At 42.3% G+C, this 18,968-nt stretch overlaps 2 protein-coding genes across 2 annotated transcripts in view; one reads left to right on the forward strand and one right to left on the reverse strand.

Annotated features, from left to right (window-relative positions):
* LOC102211044 (putative methyltransferase NSUN7) overlaps positions 1–14,945 on the forward strand; it is a 17,717-nt gene extending 2,772 nt beyond the window's left edge. Inside the window, exons 3-13 of the mRNA XM_005741211.2 lie at positions 2,519–2,577; positions 3,722–3,858; positions 3,974–4,126; positions 4,329–4,512; positions 6,283–6,496; positions 6,677–6,820; positions 6,967–7,068; positions 7,181–7,298; positions 9,874–9,997; positions 14,061–14,331; positions 14,590–14,945. Coding sequence (XP_005741268.2) covers positions 2,519–2,577; positions 3,722–3,858; positions 3,974–4,126; positions 4,329–4,512; positions 6,283–6,496; positions 6,677–6,820; positions 6,967–7,068; positions 7,181–7,298; positions 9,874–9,997; positions 14,061–14,331; positions 14,590–14,945 — 1,862 coding nt within the window. The remainder of the gene's footprint in view (positions 1–2,518; positions 2,578–3,721; positions 3,859–3,973; positions 4,127–4,328; positions 4,513–6,282; positions 6,497–6,676; positions 6,821–6,966; positions 7,069–7,180; positions 7,299–9,873; positions 9,998–14,060; positions 14,332–14,589) is intronic.
* A 3,815-nt stretch (positions 14,946–18,760) lies between these two features.
* apbb2b (amyloid beta (A4) precursor protein-binding, family B, member 2b) overlaps positions 18,761–18,968 on the reverse strand; it is a 51,067-nt gene continuing 50,859 nt past the window's right edge. The window contains exon 19 of the mRNA XM_013912908.1: positions 18,761–18,787. Within this exon, the coding sequence (XP_013768362.1) occupies positions 18,761–18,787 (27 nt within the window). The remainder of the gene's footprint in view (positions 18,788–18,968) is intronic.

Genomic DNA, 18,968 nt, shown 5'->3' on the forward strand with positions numbered 1-18,968 from the left:
CATGCAACATACTCACTCTAAATTTGGGTATTGGCCTGGTTGTTGCCACACAGAGCTGGTAACCATAACAGAGCGTTTGGCAGCTAATGAGGCAGATATTCTCTCAGGAGGAGGTAGAGACAAAATTAGAATTAAAAGAGGTGAATTTGGACTTACATTTGTCAACTTATCAGAGGCACGACAACAGCTGAACACTAAACTTTCTGCATTCATTTTTTAAACCACCTGGTACCATCTTGCTGACAGAGCTCAACAGTGACTGAACACTGTTTTAATGGCTCCAGTTCCAAAAGTGATTTTCTGGAATAAGCATTTACTCCACTGACAATGTCTAAAGTCCTTATAGAAAGACTTTTAAGCCTTGAACCAACCAGTTATGACTCATGGCAGTGAAAGAGATCATTTAGATCAAAAAATAAAATGAGGCAAAAGTTACAAGACATGTCTACATAATTACTGTCTGCATAATTGTCTACATAACTACCCAACCTATAAGCAAAACTATGCCAGATTTCACAGGAAATGAATTCCAGCCTTGTCAGATTTAATCCTTTTTGTGTTGTTTAATAGCTTTTGTTGTTTGTGTGCACTGAAGTGTACACAGACTTACACATTTCCATGGTAACAGCAATCACAAATGTTACTGTTTCAGTTCAGTACTTCTTTCATGTGAAAGCGCAAATAAAATGCAAACACAGGCTTGTGGTTTCCACAGGAGCTCGCAGTAAGTCTACTTTGGATGCTCACAAAATTATGGCTCATAAACAGGTTTTTTCCTTCGTTTTACCACCGGAACCTTTCTGTTGAGCTCTCATTGAGTTCCATTTGCCATAACCTCATGATACTTTAGCACTATTGTGTTTTCTGCTGAACAGGAACACTCGTTTCCAGAAATAATTTTCTCATTACTCTGAGTAATTTCTTGGCAGCAGGGACAGACTGACAAGATAATTCAGGCTGGTTATTTGACTCCATCCCAGGCCACTTAAACTGACACTATGTGTTATTTAATACTGCCTCCATATCATAATTCCTGCTGCGTCTGTTATCCCTGTATTGTTGTTGTTGTTCCTGCATCATCGTATGTAGCAATGTTGCAACTGACCAATCACATTGCTGTGATGTCATAGCTTTTCAATGTGGTCGGGGGAGTGAACAGCATTTCTTTTTTTAGAAAACTAGTGGAACAAATGGTAAGCATTTCAAGTGTTTTATATATATCTATATATATATATATATTTCAAAAATAACTATATTATTAATGAAATGAAGCTGCACCAATCAGATGTTCTAACATCTCCATCACCACTGGTTGAAATGCAACCACAAACAATAACAGAGGCTGTTATCGTTCCGTTTTTAAATATTACTTCAACTGGATATATGGGAATGATTCCTGTTATTGCAGCATTCTGCTAGAAACAAAGTGCCTTGAGACACAAGTTAAAATCAGTGCAGTGCTGGCTTCTTGGAAGCAAAATTAAAAGAAGTGAGGGGTGGCTCCAAACCTTTGCACAGTACTCCACATGTGATTAAAGTGTTTTCAGTAAACTGTTTTTCCATGTTTAGCAACAAAATTGTGTCCAAAATAAAAGTGAATACGTGTGTAGACAGTTGTCTGCATCCATGAGTGTACAAAAGGAATAACTGAACAGTTTTTAGGTTATTATACATGTTATTATATGTGTTATTACTCCCCTCAGGCTCAAATTCATGTTGGTCTGAAAGTTATTTGGATTAAAAATGCAAAGCTTTGGGACAAAGAGCCTCTGAACCTGAGTTTTCAAGGTTCTGGCTGCAGGTGAACCCTCAAAAACCCTCTGGGAATACACTAATCAATGCACATACCAATTTATAAAGGGACCCAGTGACTTACAAAACAAATAGCCTGCCTGTTTTAAACAGAGATACGCAGTAAGCTCAAGGATTTTTGTTTAGCTCTTTTCATTTTTAATTAACTCTGATGGGCACTTTAGCATTTCTTCTTCATTCTTCCCCCCTCTTGCTCTCTCCCTCCTGGAACTTTTTATTCCCAAATTCATTATACCAAAAGTTTTTTTTTACTTTATGTGTAAAGTAGCAAGTAGAGATTGAATGACTCATACTGAGTCTTTTTAGAGGTCCTTCTACTCATTCCTGCGCTCTACTAATGCTGCTCAAATTCACCGTCAGGGCACAGGGAAATATCCCAGCGTCCAACACTGACTGGCAGCAACTTTGCAGGCTCTGGCATCTGTAGTTCTGACTCTGAATCAGAAATGATTGTGTATTAACTAGAATAATAACCAAAACACAGTTGCTGTTAGCATATCAAAAAGACACATGACCTTGGTTCAGCTGAAGACAGAGCTTCAAGATATCAGCAAATAGAGCCAAACTGTCTATATGACTAAACAAGTGACAGAGTATGATTATCCTCTGCTTTGATGGACACTACGATTCAAATTTCTCTTAATTCATTAAAATTCAGCCGATGTTTTCTTCCCTTTGTTCATTAACAACTTTGTTTTCCTCCTAGATCAAGATTTACTCGAGGACATCATCTCCGACAGCTGCTTCCATACTTCGCAGCATATTGTGAGTCCCACCAGATTTGACATTTGGGTGTTTACAGACTCAAATCCAATGTTTTTTTTAAAAAGAAAAAAAAAAGAAATACGCTCACACACCGAGTGTGTGAAGCAGTCTGGGAGTTATCTGTCTTCAAATAAAGTGTTTGTGGCCGTATGAGCGCGATTCATCCGAATATTGCGGAATGATAGCGAGGGAGGCAGGGACGCAGTTAAAGGCCATTTGTATTCAGACGCGTACATGGTCTGGCTGGTTATAGGTGGCAAATGATACACACAAGGGAGAGGCAGACACACTCTCTCTGACTGGGAACGTAAATTACGCTGTGAAACACTGCGCTATGACACATACATGGATAAGAGACTCGCTCCGCTCGTGCGTGGCTCTGTGTGGGAATGATAAGTCGAGGGAAACGCAGAGAATGGGCTGAGGCCGTTAGTCTGTGAGTGCGACTATAAAGCCACCACACAGCTCTTTATAATTCAACACACATCCTTACTGCAACATACATATTCTGCCTCCCACACACACACACACACACACACGCACAACCTGACAAAAAGAGTGCGTGTACACAGCCATAAGGAAGAGTGCAGACGGACGTGCTCATCATTTTTACTTTACTCTTTGGTGATCATATATTCCTGTTTTGAAGAATGAAGGGAACCCTTAACTTCAGCTTTTGTGAACATTTCACTGCCTTCTAACTCCTTTGTTTGGTTTTCTGGTTTGAAACGTCACCGTTTTGACTCAGTGTGACACAGCGTTTGGATTAAAGGGAGGCTCAGACCTCTCAGTAGAGAGCTGAGCTTCCCCTCAAGCTACAACATTTTGAGTCAAAGGCCTAAAACAAGAGAAATAAATAGCCCAGAATGTTTTTAAAAGAGGGCAGGATGTTACACAGTGGTGAAAAAGGCCCTGTCCAATTTTTTTGAGATGCATTGCTGCCAGTAATTCAAAATGTGCTGATATTTTTCTTAAAATAGCACATTTTCTCAGTTTACTCATTCTAAAATATATTTTTAAAATATAAAATACGGTTTTATAACATTTGCCCAGGGTTTTTTTTTTGGTTTTTTTGCCCATTTTTGCACAGCAGTCCAATTGTTTCAGGACTCAGTCAGTAATAAAGCCCTGCAATGTTTTTCAGTCTGACGACTTGCTGCCTTTGGCGATGGTGATGCTGTTCGACTTTCAAGACAAAAAGTTTTCTCCGTGTGAACGTCCAACGATAGAAGGGCAAGAACCCATCCAGGAAGTCAGGAACCTGGAGAAAAGTCTGCACAGGTGTGTGTGCGAGTGTAAAAGTCACATGCGAACAACAGAAGTTTATTTATGCATAACCAAATAACCAAAACTGAATCAAAGAAACATGAAAATGGGCTCTGCTGTGTTTTTACAGGTGTAAGACCAAGCTGGCTGCCTCTCTAGCTCGCTGCAGAGTGAAGCAGAATCTGCAGAGTGTTTCCTGCTTCCTGTCCGACAGCGTCAGGACCAAACAGCACCGAGCAAGAGGTCTGCCACTGTGCGCATGGATCGACACTCTCAAGATCAGGTAGGTGCTAGTTTCAGCATGATTTTTTTTTGGGTTAATGCAGCATGTGTTTAATGCCTGGTAACGTTTACTGGTGGTTAAAGCAGAATACTGACATGCAGCTAATCGGAGGGCACTGGTGTCTCTGTATTACAATCTAGTCTCCTGTATCTGTACCTGGTGATGTGTGTCTCTGACAGCATGTTTTGTCCTCTCCCTGTAGTCTTGACGAGATGTGTGAAGCGTTACAAAGCGCCGGTTTGTGTCAAGCGGAGAACGAGACTGAACTCGTGGAGTTCACGTTCTGCAGGGACCCCCTCTGTCCCGACACACTCATCTTCTCGCAGCATCTTCAAGCTTGGCTCCAGCACAGCAGCCTCACCGCCACACGTGTGCTGAACATACAGGTAGAAATCTGGGTGTGCCTATATTTGAGTCTTAAGAGCTTGAAAAGAAGGTGAGAAGACTTCGTCAGAGGTTTTCGGAAGACATGTCACCTTTCATCCAAGAGTTTTCTTCAGTATTAAAAATTAAAGGTGGAGAGTCTCAGGTATTAGTCCCTTAGGAGGTGGCTGTTGACTCGCCGTTAATGTGTAGCTGAGTCTCCAGAGTGTACTTGCACTTAAAGGTCAAAGGTCACTCTTTCAGGGATGGCAAAATGGCTTGAAAGAGGAATATAAGTGACCATCATCGAACAGAGGTGGTGGCTTAGGACACCTGCGGTCACCCACCTACAATTTATGTCTTGAGATCCCTTACCAGACCTCAACCCCCACTCACACTACGCGTCAGGTGACATAAATAGCTCACATGATTGGGTAGGGCATGGTCTGACAGTGCTTTCCCCCAAAACCTCTGGTGATAATGACCCCTGCCTTTTTTCACCCCTTGTGGGGTGGGTTTCCTTCCTTTCAAGCTCTTAAGGCCACCATGACCAGGATAACTGAGAACCTGTTTTCTCTGGGGTGAGCACTTGAACATAACCTTAGCAAACTAGAGCAAAGAGCGGGGAAGAGTGCTGGACTCATGAGGTGTTCTCACACGTAAACTCAAGACAACATCAGGAGAGTCAGGTCAGAACAGAGTAGCACACAGCAGGCGATCTTTGGGATTGGGCACATTCTCACCACTGGAAGTCTTTAGTTTAGGTGAAGATGCTGCCTGAGACGTGGGAGGTGTGGATGCCACAAATCAGACAGTTTGTAGTAGAGAGCTGGCAGATTAAAGCCCCTCAAGTGACTCGACCAGGATTTATGTTTTCAAGCAGTGGTGCTTATTGGAAAATGCATACAGACTAAATCAAGAGGAGTGAAGCCATTGCAGATGTCCTTTAAATCTGCATTCTTTCTAATGATCAGCAGCGGGAACTTGCTCTGGAAGCAGAAGTATGTCAGATTGCATAAAAGTCTATGAGATTAAAGCTATCCCTTACTTGATTTACCTGGGTAAATGCTTTCTTGATGGATGTACGGTCTCAGAAAAACCTTCTGGTATTATTTATTACTGCCTGATGGGAGTCCTTAGTTTCTCAGTCAGTTCTAGTCATAACTGTGAAGTCTGGTTTCAAAGAACAAGATGGTGATGACCAACAGCTGACGTCATTCTTAGAGGGGACTAGAGATCTGCTTGTAAATCTGAAAGATTTAAAGTGAAAGCTGAAGGTAAGAGTTAAAAGTGAAAAAGGATTCAGCGAGAGATAAAAATCACTGCATATATTCAGTTTAAAGAACAGCAACAGTGGAAATCCAGCTCACTCACTGTTTTTGTCAGCTTTTCTACTGACGGTCATTTTAGGTCCAGATTTTTCAGATCATTAGCAACACGTGCATTTAGCGTGAGCGCTGCGTGCTCCTCTATAAAAGACTTAAATTAAGAAGGAAAAAGTTACAGGAATCGAAACCAGCAGAAAGAAACACACTCAGTCTGTATGAAGGCTGCCTAATAGTCTTTTTCTAGGTGGAAAGCATTTCACCGCTGTGCGATAAAGTGCAAGTTTTGGCCTTTGATCCAGGCTGACTTCCTGTTGTGATGTGAAGTCTGAAGTCTTGAGTTGAATCACTTGAATTCGATTAGCTGCACAGCGGTCTGTAAGTCCGGAGGGGCCAGCTTCTTTAAGGAGAAAGTAGTCCACCGATCTTGTGTGAATAGCAGACACACCTGTCTGTCTGTCTTTGTAGGACAGGAGCGTGTGCGTGGCAACAAGTGTGTTACGCCCCCTGCTGTTTGATAAAAACGACGTCCTGCTAGCAGGGGCCTTCTCGGCCATGACCGTGGCACACGTGGCTGTTGTGGCTGCTGCCCGCTCGGTCCGAGTGCTGGTGTGTGGCGCTGATCACAACCCCTCACACAAAGAGGAGATCCAGGAACTGCTCACACAGATGGACTTAAAAAGTGAGTCACAAACACTTCAGATGTACTGATCTGTCCCTGTTGCTGCTGATGTCGCTGTATTTGTCCTTTAAGCTTTAACATTCATGAACCCTAACCCTGAGTTTTGAATATTACATATGATGGCAGCACAGTGCCAACACTAATCCGATCACTCACATGTTGCTCTACATCCTGATGTAGACGTTCGTGTCCTGTCACAAGCGTTTTACGGTCTGGATGACGGAGATGCCACCGTCCAGCGAGTAAAGGTCATCATGGTGCTGCCTCAGTGCTCGTCTTCTGCCCTCAATGACCCGGTGCCCGCTATCCACAGTGAACATGGAGGTAGGGAAATATAAGAGACCCCAACCTCCTGTTTCAATGAGTAAACATAATATATGTCGTTTTGTTTAACATTTGAATATTATGCAGTCATGTCCAAGTAGAGTTAAACAAGGGCAGACGTTAAACAGGTTCTCCTCTGCTGACAGACTGGGGTCTGCTGCCAGATTTGTCCCATGGTTCTGTTTCCAAGAGAAAAATAAACTCTCTGACCGCCCAGCAGGCGAAACTGCTGGCACACGCTCTCACCTGTGAGTAAATACCAAGCACACACACTTTTCACCAACCGAGCTACAACTTAAACACGTTATGTATTTTTATTCCTGTTGGTAAAAAAATTCATTTATTTCCTTCATTCATCAGTCCCAAAGGTTCAGACTGTGGTCTACTGCACGCGCTCAGTGTATCCCGAGGAAAACGAACAGCTGGTGAAGAGAGTGTTAGAGAAAACACACACTCACCCCAAACTGCTGCCCTACAGGTACAACAAACACACTCGGCTGCATCTTTATACAGTTGTCTGCTTAATAGGCATTTAATCCTTTTAGTCATATATAAATATAAAGTACTTTTTTAATCCACAGGCTTAAACAAACACAAGCGTAATGAGGAACCTACAGGGCAGTGTAACAGGAAACAGGAGGCACTTAAACCATCTCAGATACTTTCTGTTTAATTTGATGGTCCTTTTTTTTCGTTTTATCTTTTGGCATCATTCGTTAATTTCCACAGCAAATAGAAATGGGAGCAACGAGCAGCCCATCTTCTTTTCTAGGGCTCAGCTCACCGTGCAATAACCACAGAAACCAAATGTCATTTCAGCTTTTTTAAAGCTAAACTGTTCGTTTTCTCTTATTGCAGCTGGATTATTATCTCTGAGTCCAAACACAGATGGTAGGACAAACCCTTGCATGGGGCTCATGTGAGCAAAAACTCACAAAAGCTATCAGATAAAGCATGCTGACATTGATAAATTCACTTTATAAGCTTGGAAAGCATGTGATTCCAGCGGATACGGCGGTTTGGGTCACCATTCCCGTGCACGGATTTCTAAATAACCTATTATTTTTACCTTTCTATAAGAGAGTGTGTGTGTAAGAGAGAGAGAGTCTGTCAGCAGGCTGATGACAGTGTAAAGGATCAGCTGCTGTTACCGGTGGGCCTGAGATTAATCCCGCAGTCGGGGTAAACGGGGCGGAGAAGATTTCAGAGTCTGTTTCATGCCTGCTGCTCCACAAAAGTCATTTCCTGCCATCCGTCCGCTTAAAGGAATCCAAATGTTATTAAATCAGCTCACATAAGCTCTTTTATCAACTTGCGTTAGGATTTTAGGCACATGTTTGATCTCTGTGTTTCCAGTATCTGTTCTGTGAAAACACAGATGTTTCAGTTGTTTTTACAAAGGATGACAGTGCACTGCAAACACCACTGCACTTCAGCGAAGTTTGGAGGAAGGAAGTAGCGATCAGTACATAGCCAGGTTTTTGACACAGTTTTTGTATGTTTGCCTCCACAGTGGATTTGAAATCAAATGGTAAATGTGTGATTGAAGCACTGACTTTCAGCAACTTGCATTAACTGTTTAGGAATGACCGGCACATTATACACAGTCCACAGAGGCTCGAATGTACTTAGACAAGGGACGAGCAGTTTCATTGCCAGGTGATGTCTGTTCCCCTGGTATTTCATGACAGTGTTGAACTTTGTATTTTATATGAGGCCCAAAGAGATGTCAGTGCAAGCGGGGGAAGCCGTCATTAGGCTGAAAAGCCATAATAAATCTATCACAGAGAGCAAAAACATCAACAGAGGCCACAACCTGGTATGTTCTTAAAAACAAGGAAATTCCTTTAGCCGGCTCAACAACACCAAAAATTCCTGTACATTCTGCTTCCACACATGTGACTCCAGTCATGTAACTTAACATGTGAGCTCACAACCCATTATAAAAGCACGAGCGTAGTTTTATCTTAATAGCTTTTAGTGGAGATGAAAAGTTGCCCCACCAAAAATCTGACTGTGTGTGTAAACACTCGACATAAAGAGCACCCTGCTTTCACAATCAGCATTGCATTGAGAATTTTAATGCGAACGAAGGTCACATCTGCACATCGTCTCCATATTTCAGCAAGATTTAGACAGCGCTTGGTCTGCTGAGATTTCTCATTCAACATTTCCTAAAATATTGAATCCTGAAGGGAACTTGGACCAGAAGTATGGCCTGACAGCAACAGCTGCGAGGCTCATAAACAAGACTGTCATTAAGCTGTGAACAGGACAATCTGTCAAGAGACACCACGAGAAGCACCTGATGAGCCACCCACTCCCATCCACTTACATACAGGAAACCTTTGTGCCTGGAAACTACTGCACTGACACTGAACTGCAGGATGCCCACGTACTGTTTCATGTGACTGCTGTTGCTTGTACATCAAGTAAAACTGCTAGCAACATTGTTTTTCAAGAACTTCGCCACGGCGCTAGAAAGTTTGAAGAAAAGCTGAGGCCGATTAAACAAATCCTGTTTTCTTTATTTGGTTGTCAAAATAATTTATTTCTCTTTGGTTCAATTTCCAGAAGCTGGCAGTTCTTGTGCGCGTTACACAACCATTTACTCACAGCAGGGGAGCTCCGAGTTCTGACGACCAAGTGCCAATTTAGGAAATTTGTTTGTGACTGAGGGCCGCACAGGAAAAATACATCAAAACCATTTAGCATTCGTACAGTCTCTGTTCAGAGAACTGCGATTTATGTTGGTATTTTTTACTATGGTTTACAGCCTTGGTGGTATTTTTATGACCCCTGCTTTGTCAGTAGCTCTTAGGAGGTTTTAGTTGGTATCGTGGCTGAAACAGAAGAAAAACACCCCTATGGTTTCATATTTGATGAACTGTGTGGTGATCATCTTTCATTGGCTCATGAGCCACACACACTGTTCCCAAGGACCACAACTATGCATCCTGGGCTTACAGTAATCCTCTTCTAAATGCATGTGATGATGACGAATCAGTGTGAAAATGCTTTCTTTTTCTTCCCGTTCTGTACCGCTCCCTCAGGGTGAATGGTCCAATTTTCCCGGACGACTCCTCGTCAGGAGGCGAAACGGACTCACACAAGTTTTTCAGGCTCGAACCATCGAAGGTCACCAACGGCTGCTTCGTCGCCAGACTGTCCCGACAGGTGAGACGCATGGGAGGAGAAAGCGTAAGATGAAAGTAAGAAGAGAATAAAGGACAAGGCTGCTTTTAAAGGACTGAGATTTTGTGATGTGTGTAGAGTATTTACACGTGTGCGCGCATGCAATTGCTTTGCAACAAGACCTTCTAGTAGTGCTGAGGCTGCACTTCTTTGCTGTCTGACTGCAGGGAGGTCAGTCAGCTCTGTGAGCCTGCGCATGCACGCACACACAGTAGGTAGGTGTGTGTGTGTGTGTGTGTGTGTGTGTACCATTGCTCTGTAAAAACACTGCAGCAATATTCCATAAAAATGAGACAAGCTAAAGATGAAATGCCTGTGAGCCAGTGAAACATTTCAGTACTCCAGAGCCAAGATGAATGGATAATTCTCTGTGTCGCTCTTTCAGCCTTTCCTCCAAGCCCTCAAGCCTTGTTGCATCACCTCATTTGCCCCCTCCCCTTTCTTGCCTCTTGCTGCACTCATAAAAAGAGGGAAAAATACAACAGAAGGAGCTGCTGCTCCTTCGATCACCTGCAGCTCGAAAAATGCTGCAGGGAGGTCCGTAGAGCCACAACAAAAACGATTCAATCACGTTGGGTTTATAATCGTTTACTCATGTATAAAAATGCATTTATAGGAGTTGAAAGTAATATTTAGTAAGTCCCTAGTAACGCTGATCCTTTAAATCTATTGTCATAAAAGAATGTTGCAAAAGACAAAGAAGCTTTAAAAAATTAGCTTCTGCAGTGATGCAGATCTACATGCTAAATGTTCACATCTGGAAGTAAACATGGAAAAGATAAAGTAGCATCTTGAAAGCTGAAGGATGAAACGAGTTTAAAACTCCTCGACACCTTTGAGTGCTGAAGAAAAAACAAGAAAGTGCCTTTAAGTGAAATCAGACATTTGACGAGAAGAAAAATGACTCTTTATGGAGGCAGAAACGTTAATTGACATGCATGTACAAGTACACAACAAACCTGTTTGTGCAGACAGTAAACTCAAACGCTGGATACTGTAGGACAAATGAGAGTGAGAAGCAGAGCAAACACCACCCGTGTAGTCTGCTTGTAGGTACTTGTCAGTGTGAACAAGCCAATTCCTTCAGCAGAGAAGCACTGATTTGAGACACGGCTGAAGGATCGGTTAATAGAATAACAGTTGACATATAGCACATCCTGCACTCTGTGAACAAAGAGGACATAAAAGTTACCAGGAATCATTCTTAAATTGGTCTTTCTTCCTGGATTTGTCCCACAGACACACACACACACACAGAGTGTGGCAAGAGGCACAAATAAGATATTTGTAAGATATTTGTGTGTGTACATATATATATATATATACATACATAATAAAGACCAGGTGATTGATGTGCAGGAAAGGGTTTCATTTAAACGTTCTCATGCAGAATGTGCTGCTGGTTAAAGAATCATTTCTAATGCAAATCGTATCTTTCTAACACAAATGGGCACGCTGCTGCAGACACCTCTGTCCTGTCCAGCTCGCTGCGGTAATTTAAAATCTAATGATCACGTCTAATTGGATTGACGACCACTACAGCGACTACAATGAACACAGAGCTGGGGCTGCAGATTTTGTTACACTGAAGAGATACCTCATCGATGCGTGCAGATACACAGAAATTAAGAAATGAGAACCCGTCCTCATAGACGAGGGGACAAACTGCACCTGTTCCACATCTGGGAGGTTGTTGAGCTCTATTCCCCTCTCAAGTATCTCCAGTATTTCCTCACAAATTGTAGATTTAGCATTTTAATTTAAAAATGTAAGTGTGTACACACGACTCAAGGAGCCGAGCTGGAAGCTCTGTGTGGTTATCAGTGCTGCTTTGAGCTAATAGCTGAATAACAATGAAGCTTTTGAAGTGGTCACATTTTCCTGATCAATCAATCAACCGGATAGGCGAGATATTTCGGCCTGGACCAAAGTGGTAGACCAATGATCTTGTCACTGAGACTCAAAGTAGACATTTTAATTAGAAAATGATTCATCAGCCTGAAACCTGAAATATTTTATCTGTTAAACACGTGTGACGGGCTGCAATCAGTCATACCGCTCTCCAGTAAACTGTAGTCTTCTGCATTTTACCACCACGTTGGCAGCGCAATTAAAGTTCTGAGGCTTATAAATGACTCAAAGCGTACAATGCTGTCAAAGTAAGAAAAATGGAAAACTGCAGAGACAGATTAAACTCTCAGGGGTGAATAGAAAATGCATTTGTAATATTTTTAAGCAGCTTTCATAAGAGAAGAGAAAGTAAATGATGATTCAGAGACTGTGACAGAAAACAGACAGAGCGAAGGTTCGGGAAAATTTAATGGGATTTCTTGTTTCTGCACTGCCGATGACAACCTTTCACTTCTATCCATATAACACTCAGGCTGTAACGTACAAAGTTCATTTGCAGTCCTGTGAAACACTGAGCACGTCCTTTTAGCAGCCAGGTGCTGATAATCAAATGCATTTGATTAAGTGATCATCAGTGATTGTGAGCGCCTCTGTAAAAGCAGAAGTTTGCATAATGTGCTGGTTTTGAGCATTCAGGTGTGTGTTTATGTGGATTTACTTTGAAGCCACAGGACCTGGGCACCTTGCAGTCATGGATTTTACCATGAGCTCCTCTGCACACTGACGTATTCTAGAGTCAAAAGTGAGACCATCTGTCCAACAGCTAAAAGATGGCCTAAATCGGGCCACGCAACAGGGCAGTGACCTCAAACACAGCAGCAAAGCTACACCAGCATGACCGAATGCCCGCAAATCTCAGTGAACTGAAGCAGCGTTGTAAATAAGAGTGGACTAGAATTCCCCCACAATGGCACGAGAGAGAAAACCTTTACTTCATCATTACTTTGGTTATTGCTGCTAAAGGTGGTTCAGTACATGACTGAATCGTGGAGTGTACTTAGATTCGCACGAGACTGCAGAGTCTCTGTGCAAACTTTCTTTTCCACAGGGTTATTTGTGTTTCAGTGTGATGGGGAGTTATACATTAAAATGAATGTTGCCAAGGTGACTTCATGAAGAAGTTTTGATCCCTTGAATTTCATTATCTTAGTTTTTGGTTACATAAAAGGTCATTTTTAGACAAGAGTTATTAACTAACACCAACAAGCTTGGTTAGCAAGCTGCACGGAGCATAAATACACACAGAGATAAATACGATCTAATTTGCACAAAGTAACAAGAACTGAGCACAGACTTCTTCAGACCGCAAGACAAATTTACAAAACTTACAACATTATAAAGATGCCCCCGAACTCAGAGTTGGTTGCCCATTTGTTTTATACTGAGCTTCTAATCTGTGCATTTCCTCTGTAACATGAGTCTGTGGCACTAACACACCTTCTAAAGCCAGTCTGGAGTGGCAGTGTGGGAAGCTACACTATGACAATTTTCAGCCCGAGGGCTTGTCAACAAAATTCACCTACCCCGAATTTATCGCTTATCTTCCCTCACCTTTTATTTATGTATTTGACTGGATTAATGGCCCTGAAGCTTTAACGCTGGATGATTTTTCGATTGGTCCTGTGTTTTCTGTCCAGATTAAAAATAGTTTCTCTACTATCCACACGGGATAATCTGTAATTAATCTGGCAATGCTCGTACATCTGATAGGATAAACCGAGATAAATTTCAGAGAACTTCTGAGTGCAGGTTGGTTATTCGGTACTTAAAGAAGAAAAACTGAAGTTTTACTTTGAGGGCTGGCAAACATTACAAACACATTAGCATTTTTGTTGTAAGCAGGGTATCATTGTGATGATAGCATTCAGTCCAAAACCAGCTGTTTTCTCACATGGGCATAGAGAGGAAACATAAGTGGTTGTAGACTGTGATCATCCTGGTGCCTTTCAGATGATATTCTTTATTTGCTGCCATGATGCGGTGTAAAAGCCTCCTCCCCCTCCTCTGCAAGTTCGCCTTATGGCTGTAGCTCATTTCCACACCATTGTGTTTTTATTGTGTAGATGTCCCCTGTGCTACATTTTAATGCATTGTGGCTTCACATTAAATCTTCAAACTGCTCTTTCTTCTTCAGGCAGATCCTACTAAGGTGGAAACAGTCCAAGATGTGCTGGCAAGGGCGGCGGCAAAGGGCCTCCTGGGCGGAATGATTCCCGAACAATCAAAAGCTGCTAAAAAGGGGAAAAGCAAGAAGAATCGAGCAGCATCAGCCAGCAGCAAACCTTCATCCTCCTCCAGCCTTGAGAGGGAGACGGGAGGAGAGCTGCCAAATGGACGAGATCCAGTCACACCTTCGGGAGATGAAGAGGAGAAAGGCGAGGGAGATGATGAGGAGGAAAAAGTGGGCGAGACAGAGAAAGAGGGGGAAAAGAAGAGGAGGGGGCATAAAGGGCGTAAGCAAAAAGGCCATTCAAAGCAAAGCAAGAACACTACTGTCTCCACGCATGAACCTAAAGGCCACAAGAAGAAACAGACAAAGAAAAAAGTCAACCAATCACATCACAAAAGGCGTCGGACGAAAAGCAAACCGAGACGAATACCTCGCCTTACACTAGCTTTAATGTCCTCTGCAAAACCCTCCAACCACTTGTCTCCAATCACAGCTCTGGCACAGAGGATGAGCATCAATCCAGCGTTTAAATCACAGCAGACATTACTCAGCACGCCTTCCCCCGCTGGAAAGCATCCTTCAACCGCTCTTCCTGCCATACCCGCTCCCCACACAGCCTCCACGGGACTAAACGCACAGCCTGAAAGAGCACAGGAAACATCGAACGACGCTGCTAAACCAGCAAAAGAGGCGGTCAGAGCTGACAATGTGGGGCTGCCACCAATCTCCTCCACCTCTCTGCGCAGCAGGAGTGGCAGTTCTGGCTACAGGCCTCTGTCTGGGACCCTCAACTCCCAGCAAGGCAACATGTCTACGTCTTCATCCTCAATCTCTCTGCCTGGTGTATAAAAAAAAAAAAAAAGTATTCTCACTGATGTACTAACGCCACATCAAGTGCTTTTTAACTCATTCACTGCCATTGACGTCTATAGCCGTCAATGGCAGTGAATGAGTCAATGGGTTTAACTCATTCACTGCCAATGGCTGGCAGTGAATGAGTTAATTATTACAATATTTAAATTATTTTGTAGCCATTTCTGCTGCTTAGATTTGTTTTTTAAATATATGTGGCTCACTCATAAACTAGATCTTCTAGTAATTTATGTTGACTAATACACAAATAAATTACTACTTAGGCCACAGTGAAGTTCAGTGAAGAGCAGGTTGCAGTATTTGTCAGGCACAAAGTGTAACTACTGACCTGATTGGTACCCATCTATCAGTCAAGGTGGCCACACAACTGAAAAATGCAGAACTTGACATGATTTAGATGATTTATCATGTCAAAATTAAGTGCTTGGTATAGCTGTCATGGAGGCCTGGCTTAAAGGTGACATATGCTCATTTCAGGCCCATATTTTCCTTTGTGGGATCTCACGGTTGTTTTACATTCACAGTTTAGAACTGTTACATCCCTACAACATTTTCATTTTTGCTTTTTTCCTCCAGTAAAATGACGCACATCTCTTTAATCTTCAGTGATACAAAAACAAAAAGTTTCATGGGAATAAATAACTCTTAATGACTCACGAGCTGCAGACAGCTGGACTCTGATTAAGCAAGAGACCGATCACAAAAATAGCTGCAAACACACACGCGCACGCACGGGTTTTATAATGCTGTTTATTCTCACAATTGGTTACATTGATAAAGTGTACAAATCAGTGAGCAGCAAACGGAAGCAGACACATCCATCAGTGGGAAATGGAGTGTATATATATATATATATATATGTGTGTGTGTGTGTGGGCGTTGTTTATGTGCAAGACTGACAAGAGATGCAAGGAGTCCACTGCTGCTACAATCTTTCTCCTCACCCTCCGGTCAGCGGTTCAGACGGAGCAGTGGACTCCCAGCTCTCGGTACACTGTACGAGGTGAAGATATAATCCATAACCTGCTGTGTTCTGCAAAGCGGAGCTTGTTGTAGCATTGTGACTAAACCGGGGACTGAGACGATGACAGTCATGAGACTTTACTTGCCCCAACTAATAAAAATCAGTATATACCTTTTATAAAATAGAATAAATAAAATAAAAAATATTTCTGTTCAATACATACAGTCTCTCTCTCTCTCTCTCACAACCGTCCCAGAGCGTGCGAGGCTTTTCATGACTTTCCGTTTCTCCAGATCAAAAGAATGCATAGATAATTGCTAAGTTAAATTCAGCATCAACTTAACTGCCAACTGTGAGCGCTTCTGATCGCCTCCGTGTTCATTATCTGCTCTCGTATTTTTCTTTATCTACAATGTATATCAGTATTTTACACTTTGGCCATTTGGTGAATTTTCAAAAAATAGAAAAAAAAAAAAAAAAGGCATCTCATTAGAGGAAAATAACAGGCAAAGAAACACATTAAAGAAAAACATAGCTTATAACGATGATTAATGCCAAATGTTACATGAAATCGGTATTATGTACACAAAGTTTTTGTCATCTCGTTCACATTTCAGCATCCTTGTGACAAAAGAAGAAATCATCTCCGTTACTAAAATAGTTTCTTTAGGTTCCCCCGTGGAGCCAACAGACGAAGTGCAAGACAACATGCTGACCGTTAGCTAAGCCCCCCCAAGTTACTGCCTCAGCCCCTGTCAAGCATTTCTTTGTTTTTTTTTAGGCCACTTATTTATCACAGAAATGTGACGCAGCACAAACAAGAACAGGCAAAGACGAAGACCGGGAATCTCACAAGTCAAGGAAAATACCCGTGACTTCAACTCAGCCTCCTAGTAGATGTGCCTAGTTTGAAACTCCTATGTCGCCTCGTTCTCAAGTTTCTGAAAACTTGACCTCTGACCTTGACGTCAAAGTGACTGATATTCAAACTTGTCCAAGACTTTTAGTAGATGCAGCTATGGCATCAAATCCTACGTCACCTTGTTCTCGAGTTATCGCCCTCACAAACTTAGGTGTCCAGGCCTCACAGCTAGAAGGGGAAACCCTCCGCTCGGCACAGCCGCACCCACCCGGAGGACTGACCTGGACGGTCAACCAGAGAAGTTTGGTGACTTCTGCATTGGGTCTCCATAAGGTAAACTTTTTTACGAATGTGCTACAATTGTTACTGCTCCCTTATTCACAGCAGGTAGCTTCATGTGTTTGATTTGGAAGATTTGTTTGTTTTTATCTTTTCCAAACAAGGGAAGTCATTCCAGACACGAAGGCATCTCGTCCTGGGAACTTGTGCATAGTTACTGAACCACAAACAATTCAAGGGACGGCTGCAGCTCGACATCTTCAAAATCTTCATCTTCAAAAAAGAAATCATGGAATTGTGCAGTATTAATCTGGAAGTTTTGAAATTTTAGTTAAAGCAAAAATAATGAATTTTGGACTTTAGATTTTTAAATGCTGCGTCACATATCTGCAGTAACTCTTGAAAGCGTATTACGCGCAGACTAGCATCTCCTGCTAACAGCAAATGTTCAATTTTGGACCCTAACAATGATGAACGTCTTGAACAGACTTTATATGTTTCATGAAGAGTTGGACCATATTTTTTTAATCCGGCTGTTGTTTTAACATTAGGCAGTCATTTTGAACCAGCTGCTAGCAATATGATGCTAAATGTCAGAGGCCAGGCTACTCCTTCTGGCATAAAAGTTGGTGTCCTCAGCAGAAAGTGAGCCATGATCCATTCTGCACAGACCTTCTTAGTCCCAGGATAACCAATCAGGTACACACAGTGAAAAATGTACCACCATACTGCAGCAGGTTGAAATACAAACACAGATTACAATTATGCTTTAGTGTTTCCATTTCTTTATAAGGAGCCTATAAAGAGAGGACAAAGCTCTGATGTAGCAGCATCGTCTGGAAAAGAAGCCGAGAGTGAACCCAAAGCTTGACAGGCTCTAATCAAAGGGTTTAGCAAAGGGTCGCCTAACAGAGTATTAATCTGCTGCCCCACACCCAGGAGGGAGATGCGTTGTTGTGAGGATCTTATGTGATTTTTAGGTGACATAAAGGACTTCATTAGTTATTACCATACATCCAAGCTTGTCAGATATGTGATAATAAGGAGCTAGCAGGTGAAACTGGAACTCTGCACAACACAAACACAGAGCGAGCGGTTTCATTACACTGATGAAATCAGACGTACAGTGAGTAAGGAAACAAGGCGCGTTCAGCTGAACACAATCCTGGAGACAGACCGATATAGAGTCCATTAAAGTCCGTCAGTCTGGGTCAACACGTCTCTCTGCTGGCTTTCCTCTAGAAAACATCCACAGCTAAAGAGAAAATTGTCCTCTCTCTTTCTCAAATCACAGTTCACATCAGCTGTGGACTAAAAATCATCACAACCACACCCAGGTATAAAAACGCATTCCTCAAGTGTTCCTCCAGGCTTGTTTGTGTTTTTTAATGCCACCCATGATCTTTATTAGTTTAAATGAAGTCTGATGACCGATACTGAGGTGGGATTTAAAGGAATAATCCGTCAAACTTCCTCCAACATGTGTATTAAAGAGCAGCAGCATGCTGAAGGTCTCCTGTGTTTGGAGCAGCACTGTACTAGAGAGAGAGAGGGTCAGCGCCACCCGCCCCCATCTCGTCCTCCGTTATGGCTATCTTCTGTCATTTCCTAGAAGGATGAGAAAAGAATAACAACGTAAACAAGGAAATGCGCGAAGTATGTTTCGGGTGAAAGGTCACCACTCGTTCAGACGCGGGGCTGACTCTCGCACAGCTGATGAGAAAGAACGAATAAGACAGGATAAACGAACCGTGCGACTTCTGATTTCTCACCCTCGAGTCTCTGAAAGCAGCAGCAGTGTATTGATATTGTATAGAATGATTCACATTTAGATAAAAAGCTCATGCAGGGTCAAGTGGTTGGAGGGTGTAGACTGAAACAAATCTCTTTATCT

The sequence above is a fragment of the Pundamilia nyererei genome, unplaced genomic scaffold (assembly GCF_000239375.1).
Source record: "Pundamilia nyererei isolate P.nyererei 1_Seehausen unplaced genomic scaffold, PunNye1.0 scaffold00107, whole genome shotgun sequence".
Classification (NCBI taxonomy): Eukaryota; Metazoa; Chordata; class Actinopteri; order Cichliformes; family Cichlidae; genus Pundamilia; species Pundamilia nyererei.